The sequence below is a fragment of the Panulirus ornatus genome, chromosome 36, assembly GCF_036320965.1.
Source record: "Panulirus ornatus isolate Po-2019 chromosome 36, ASM3632096v1, whole genome shotgun sequence".
Lineage (NCBI taxonomy): Eukaryota > Metazoa > Arthropoda > Malacostraca > Decapoda > Palinuridae > Panulirus > Panulirus ornatus.
In genome coordinates this window covers 17469739-17477238 of record NC_092259.1, presented here as the reverse complement: position 1 = coordinate 17477238, position 7500 = coordinate 17469739, and the positions used below count along the sequence as shown (strand labels likewise).

Sequence of the window (7500 nt, the reverse complement as noted above, 5' to 3'; positions counted from 1 at the left end):
CTCAAGTGCCGTACCTTCGTTTGTAAGGGTCGTACCGTCGTGCTCAAGTGTCGTACCATCGTGCTCAAAGGTCGTATCGTCGTGCTCGTGTCGTACCATCGTGCTCAAAGGTCGTATCGTCGTGCTCGTGTCGTACCATCGTGCTCAAAGGTTGTATCGTCGTGCTCGTGTCGTACCATCGTGCTCAAAGGTCGTACCGTCGTGCTCGTGTCGTACCATCGTGCTCAAAGGTCGTACCGTCGTGCTCGTGTCGTACCGTTGTGCTCAAAGGTCGTACCGTCGTGCTCGTGTCGTAACATCGTGCTCAAAGGTCGTACCGTCGTGCTCGTGTCGTACCATCGTGCTCAAAGGTCGTACCGTCGTGCTCAAAGGTCGTACCGTCGTGCTCAAAGGTCGTACCGTCGTGCTCGTGTCGTACCGTCGTGCTCGTGTCGTACCGTCGTGCTGAAGGGGTTAAGGAGCGGCGGAAGCCGACCACAAATTATCCTATATTTTCCTTCATCTCTCATCTCCTGACCTTTGTGTTCACGGGTCAAAATGCTTGTAAAAACACCCACCCAACATCCCCCACACACAACCCTGATGGCGCCAGCAGACGGTGTGGGGTGTGGGGGTGTGGGGTGTGTGTGGGGGGTGTGGTGTGGGGTGTGGGGTGTGTGGGGTGTGTGTGGGGGGGTGTGGTGTGGGGTGTGGGGGGTGTGGTGTGGGGTGTGTGGGGTGTGTGGTGTGGGGTGTGGGGTGTGTGGGGTGTGGTGTGTGGGGTGTGTGTGGGGGTGTGACATGAAGGCATGACAGGGAAGATATCATGTTTACGATCTGCCGGTCATGAGAATCTGCCAGGTCTCATGAGAAGCGGAACATGTCTGCCAGGCAAACACTCTCGTTGCAGACAACTGCAACATGCAACATCGAGAGGCTGTTTCTTCTTCACTTGTGGACGTGTTCCAGCCTCGCTGGTTGTGTTGCTGATGTAAGCGTAACACAGGGATACAACGTGGTTGTAATTAACAACATTTAACATCGTAAAGTTTATCAAAAAATAAAGTCAAGATAATTAGGACTGGAAGACCAAGCTGGCAACAGTGAGTGTTATGGTCAGCTTCCCATGCTCCCCGATGCGCAACTTTCATAGAAAACGGTGATTCTAACCGCTATCTGGGAGGGCGTCTGTACGTTCCTCACTGCCTCATTCACTGCTCTCTCTCTCTCTCTCTCTCTCTCTCTCTCTCTCTCTCTCTCTCTCTCTCTCTCTCTCTCTCTCTCTCTCTCTCTCGTAAGAGAGCGCAAGCAGACATATATGTAAACAATCTATACAAAACCACCCTCGTACATATAAACATAGAAATATAAATATCAGTACACACACACACACACACACACACACACACACACACACATACACACACACACACACACACACACACACACATACACACACACACATACACACATACACACACACATACACACACACACACACACACACACACACACATATACACATACACACAGACACGCGCGCGCGCGCAGCCTGTCAAAATATGAGCTAAAATTATCGAGCAGGGGAGGGTGGGTCCCCTGGTCACTGCCCTGAGGGTGGGTCACCTGGTCACTGCCCTGAGGGTGGGTCACCTGGTCACTGCCCTGAGGGTGGGTCCCCTGGTCACTGCCCTGAGGGTGGGTCACCTGGTCACTGCCCTGAGGGTGGGTCACCTGGTCACTGCCCTGAGGGTGGGTCCCCTGGTCACTGCCCTGAGGGTGGGTCACCTGGTCACTGCCCTGAGGGTGGGTCCCCTGGTCACTGCCCTGAGGGTGGGTCACCTGGTCACTGCCCTGAGAGTGGGTCACCTGGTCACTGCCCTGAGGGTGGGTCACCTGGTCACTGCCCTGAGGGTGGGTCACCTGGTCACTGCCCTGAGGGTGGGTCCCCTGGTCACTGCCCTGAGGGTGGGTCCCTTGGTCACTGCCCTGAGGGTGGGTCACCTGGTCACTGCCCTGAGGGTGGGTCACCTGGTCACTGCCCTGAGGGTGGGTCCCCTGGTCACTGCCCTGAGGGTGGGTCACCTGGTCACTGCCCTGAGGGTGGGTCCCCTGGTCACTGCCCTGAGGGTGGGTCACCTGGTCACTGCCCTGAGGGTGGGTCCCCTGGTCACTGCCCCGAGGGTGGGTCACCTGGTCACTGCCCTGAGGGTGGGTCCCCTGGTCACTGCCCTGAGGGTGGGTCCCCTGGTCACTGCCCTGAGGGTGGGTCCCCTGGTCACTGCCCTGAGGGTGGGTCCCCTGGTCACTGCCCTGAGGGTGGGTCACCTGGTCACTGCCCTGAGGGTGGGTCCCCTGGTCACTGCCCTGAAGGTAATGCCTTACATGTACACACCAGCAGGAGCCATGTGTACTGCACAACATGAACACGGACATTGCCCCATAAACAAATACAATAACAATAACAACAACAACAACAGCTCGAGCATCGCACTAACACTACAACAGTTGTTATAAGCAAGACGAATAATGCGTTACAACATGTGAACATCTCAGGTTACATGTAACGTAACATGTTACCCTCACACTAAGTATAAGCAAGACGAATAATGCGTTACAACATGTGAACATCTCAGGTTACATGTAACGTAACATGTTACCCTCACACTAAGTATAAGCAAGACGAATAATGCGTTACAACATGTGAACATCTCAGGTTACATGTAACGTAACATGTTACCCTCACACTAAGTATAAGCAAGACGAATAATGCGTTACAACATGTGAACATCTCAGGTTACATGTAACGTAACATGTGACCCTCACACTAAGTATAAGCAAGACGAATAATGCGTTACAACATGTGTACATCTCAACAACATTGCTGAAGTGGAAGGCAATATGATGCAGTCAAGCACAACATACCAGGATGAAGTCAAGTTCAGGGTCTCAGACTCATGAAGTTTAGTTACAATATTCATCCAGCATGAGGCCAACTGATCCATGAGGTCGCACTCATGGTCATGAGTATAGTAAGGTCATGACACACATGGTGAGTGACTGTTACACTGGAGGTAACACAGTGCAATGTGACATCCACACCGTTGAACACATAACATTAATATATAACAACATTTATTATGTTTTACTCTATCCAGTAATAATAATAATAATAATAATAATAATAATAATAATAATAATAATAATAATAATAATAATCTATCGTTATTGTTATTATCATTATCATTATTATTATCATTATTATTATTATCATTATTATTATCATTATCATTATCATCATTATTATTATCATTATCATCATTATTATTATCATTATCATTATTATTATCATCATTATCGACCCGATCCTCGCCCAGCAGCAGGTAGGCAGGCTGGGTGTGTGTGTGACACAGGTGCCCGGGAGCCAAGCTGGCGACCACCAGTGAGAGATGATGATGTTGTCATCACCGAGAGTCATCACGCAGGGACACATGATAACACACACACACACACACACACACACACACACACATATATATATATATATATATATATATATATATATATATATATATATATATATATATATATATACTATCCCTGGGGATAGGGGAGAAAGAATACTTCCCACGTATTCCCTGCGTGTCGTACAAGGCGACTAAAAGGGGAGGGAGCGGGAGGCTGGAAATCCTCCCCTCTCGTTTTTTTAATTTTCCAAAAGAAGGAACAGAGAAGGGAGCCAGGTGAGGATAATCCCTCAAAGGCTCAGTCCTCTGTTCTTAATGCTACCTCACTAACGCAGGAAATGGCGAATAGTATGAGGGAGGAACAGAGAAGGGGGCCGGGTGAGGATGTTTCCTTAGAGGCCCAGTCCTCTGTTCCTAATGCTACCTCGCTGACACGGGAAATAGCGAATAGTTTGAAAGAAAAAAAAAAAAAAAAAAAAAAAAAAAAATATATATATATATATATATATATATATATATATATATATATATATATATATATATATATATATATATATATATATATATATATATTCCTATGAGTCCACGGGGAAAATGAAACACGATAAGTTCCCAAGTGCACTTTCGTGTAATAATCACATCATCAGGGGAGACACAAGAGAGAAATATGTCAGTTGATACACAACGAAGAGAAGTAGCTAGGACGCCATCTGGTAAACATGCGATTGTCCAAGACAGAAACGAGCATATCATAAACTTATTATTTTACAAATTTTATCAACAATAAAGTTATCCAATTTGTACAGACCATCACTAATATTAAGTTTATAATTCTTTGTGTATTTAATAATGGAAGATTCAATGACATTTCTCGTGTTAATAGAGTTAGTTAATAACCAAGATGGCATTACCTCCAGTCAATACAATGATCATAGTTTTTAACATGATTAAACAAGGCATTTGATTCTTGTCCCGTTCTTATACTATATCTATGTTGCTTAAGTCTAACAGAAAGATCCTTCCCAGTTTGCCCAACATAAATTTTATCACAATTTCTACTTGGCACTTTATAGATGCACCCAGGAGAATTTTCTGGTGAGTTTCTGTTAAGATATTCCGCATAGTATTATGGTTGCTGAAGGCAACATTTACACTACAGGATTTAAGCAACATGGGAAGCAAAGTGAAATTATTATTAAAAGGGAGAACTAAAAGATTCTTGGTGTCAATGGGAGGTTTGGGCTCAACTCTATAAAATGATTTCTTTGCTAACTTAAGGGATTTACCAATGAAAGATCTAGGGTACTTTAACTTAGATCCAATACAATATATCTTCTCAAACTCATCATCAATAAACTCTGGACTGCAAATACGTAATGTCCTAAGGAACATAGATTGAAATGATGATAATTTAACTCTGTCATGTTGAGATGAGTAATAATGGATATATGAGCATACATTGGTGGGTTTTCTGTATATGCTAAACTTAAACTTAACATAGTCAACTTGTCGTATAGGAAAGAGATCTGGTCTGAAATCTTACCTGGAATGTAGAATGTGGAATATTGAATGTTAAGTGTTAACGAAAGTGTTTGTAGGCGATGAATGTGCTTTGTTATCTTGTATTCTTATATCTTGTATTATATGTAGAGTTAACCCTGGTGTTTGCTTTCATCCCATAACGTTAATATAACGTTATCCAGTGTACGTAATTAATATAATGGACGATCCTTCCCAGAATGATTCGTAACATATTATCTTAGCTACACGTAGTGGCAACTTACCTTCCTGGTGGCGACGCTGCTGGTGGTGACAACACATCTGCCACAGTGTGATCAACACAACACTGGTGGTGACAACACATCTGCCACACTGTGATCAACACAACAGTGTAGAACACAACACACAACACCAGGAAGGCCTCAGTACACAACCATCATGATGATAACATGAGAGAAAACACACAGAGGTGCCAGGTAACAACCCCCCCCCCCCCCCCCATCACCGGTGGTAGATTGTTGTCCCACATCAAAGACGACGTCAACATATAATAGCATCAATAAACAATGGTCTGGTGTGTCACACGAGGCCAGAGGGAGGAACACTCACGTGTCTTGTAGGCGTCCTTGACCAGGTCGGAGTCCAGAGCGTGGTGCATCTCGTACAGCGAGTGACCCACCAGCTCCTCAGCGCTGTACCCACAGAAATCCCCAACACTGGAAACAGAACACCACTTCTTACTACACTACCACACACACCACATGCCTCTCACCACATCAGATCTACGAATCATGATCCTTAAACTGAACTTCTTTATTACAAGATAATTGACATTACTATTAACAAAAACAAACAACTTGCACTGACTGATAAACCTAAAGTGTCATATATTTTCCTGGTGTAAAATTCAAATGTGAAAATGAACTTCATTTATCCAAGTACAGAAAGTGAACAATAAGAGAGATGCTGACGCACTTGCCTCCCGCACCTCACACATGGGGCGGGAAAGCAGGAGAAGCAGCGCACTTACTTGTCATCCACGTATGTGAACTTCATGTCCAGGGAATGTTTGCTGACGAAGGTCTGTTTGTCCAGCGGGAACTCAATGTTTGAGGGATGAGGCACAGGCGTGCCCAGTGCCACCAGCCACGACTGCTCCTCCTCACGACCCACAAGCTCACCGCTCACCTGCACCACCTGTCAACAGGGAAGGACACCAACATACAGTCATGGTGTTATGGTACGAGCCTCACCTGCAGGAGGGTCGTGTGATGGTGGTTATAACTTGTGAGTTGACCGTCTTAATAAGCGACAAGCCAGCGTCACAAGTCATCATTACCACTACAGTTACCCAACCTGTGTCACGTGTCAATCTTATTACCCCATCTGCACCACCTGCGTCACACCCACTGGCTGCACCAGCTGACAGTGCCAGTGCATGGAAGAACACTCCACATCCGCCTTACCTCAGCCTCGTATCACATGATCTCAACATTGACCAGACACTGTGATGTGGGTCTCCACCACACCGCCATGTGAACTGTTACTGAGGCCAATAAACACACGATACATCAACAACAGCAGCTTCATCACACGTCTCATGCTCTGATTTCTACTGTAGTCGATCTTTCAATTTCCCCCCCAACCCAATTTCTATCTTAGAGTCTATCCACTTCTCCCAAGCCCCATTTTCTACTGTATTCAGTCTATGAGTTCCTCCTTAACCCTAATTTCCACAAAGGATCATGAGTGTTGACCTTCCCTCTGGTCATGAGTGTGGCGCTCTGGGATCTGATACCCTCTCGAGGTCAAGTCTGGTCCACCCAGACCGGAAGGCGTGTGATGGGGCGAGGCATTAAGGTCGGGTATACAAGCTCAACCCTTCTGGCTATCCGCCCTTAACGCCTTCCTCTCCGTCTGGTCAGTCTGCACAGTGGTAAGTTGGTCAACCTCTTCCCCTATGACCAGCGGCGTCCCTCAGGGTTCTCCTTCGTCTCCTACAATCTTCCTCCGTCACAAACGACGGTAACTTTCCTCAACCAATAAGTAACTGTACGCATGCGCGCACCACTCAACACTGCAAGCCTTCTAATTTCTCACATCCTCTCCACCTCCTTAACGCGACCTATGTGTCGGCTTGGCACAACTTCCTCTACAAACTCAGGTCTGGGGAACATTTCCAAGTGGGTCAGACGTAACACTGCTGTTATGATTATCTTGTGCTTATAACCACACACACACACACACACACACACACACACACACACACACACACACACACACACACACACATATATATCTTTTTTTTTCTTTCAAACTATTCGCCATTTCCCGCATTAGCGAGGTAGCGTTAAGAACAGAGGACTGGGCCTTTGAGGGAATACCCTCACCTGGCCCAATTCTCTGTTCCTTCTTTTGGAAAATTAAAAAAAAAACCGAGAGGGGAGGATTTCCAGCCCCCCGCTCCATCCCCTTTTAGTCGCCTTCTACGACACGCAGGGAATACGTGGGAAGTATTCTTTCTCCCCTATCCCCAGGGATAATATATATATAT

The 7500-nt window shown here is 46.1% G+C and overlaps 1 protein-coding gene across 8 annotated transcripts in view; it reads right to left on the bottom strand.

Moving 5' to 3' along the window:
- The window catches only part of LOC139760418 (uncharacterized), an 857321-nt gene that overhangs the window by 376954 nt on the left and 472867 nt on the right, over window positions 1–7500 (bottom strand). For all 8 annotated transcript variants that reach the window (XM_071683590.1, XM_071683591.1, XM_071683595.1 and 5 more), the window contains 2 exons: window positions 5977–6143; window positions 5556–5662 (listed from right to left, as the gene is read on the bottom strand). In XM_071683590.1, coding sequence (XP_071539691.1) covers window positions 5556–5662; window positions 5977–6143 — 274 coding nt within the window. The remainder of the gene's footprint in view (window positions 1–5555; window positions 5663–5976; window positions 6144–7500) is intronic.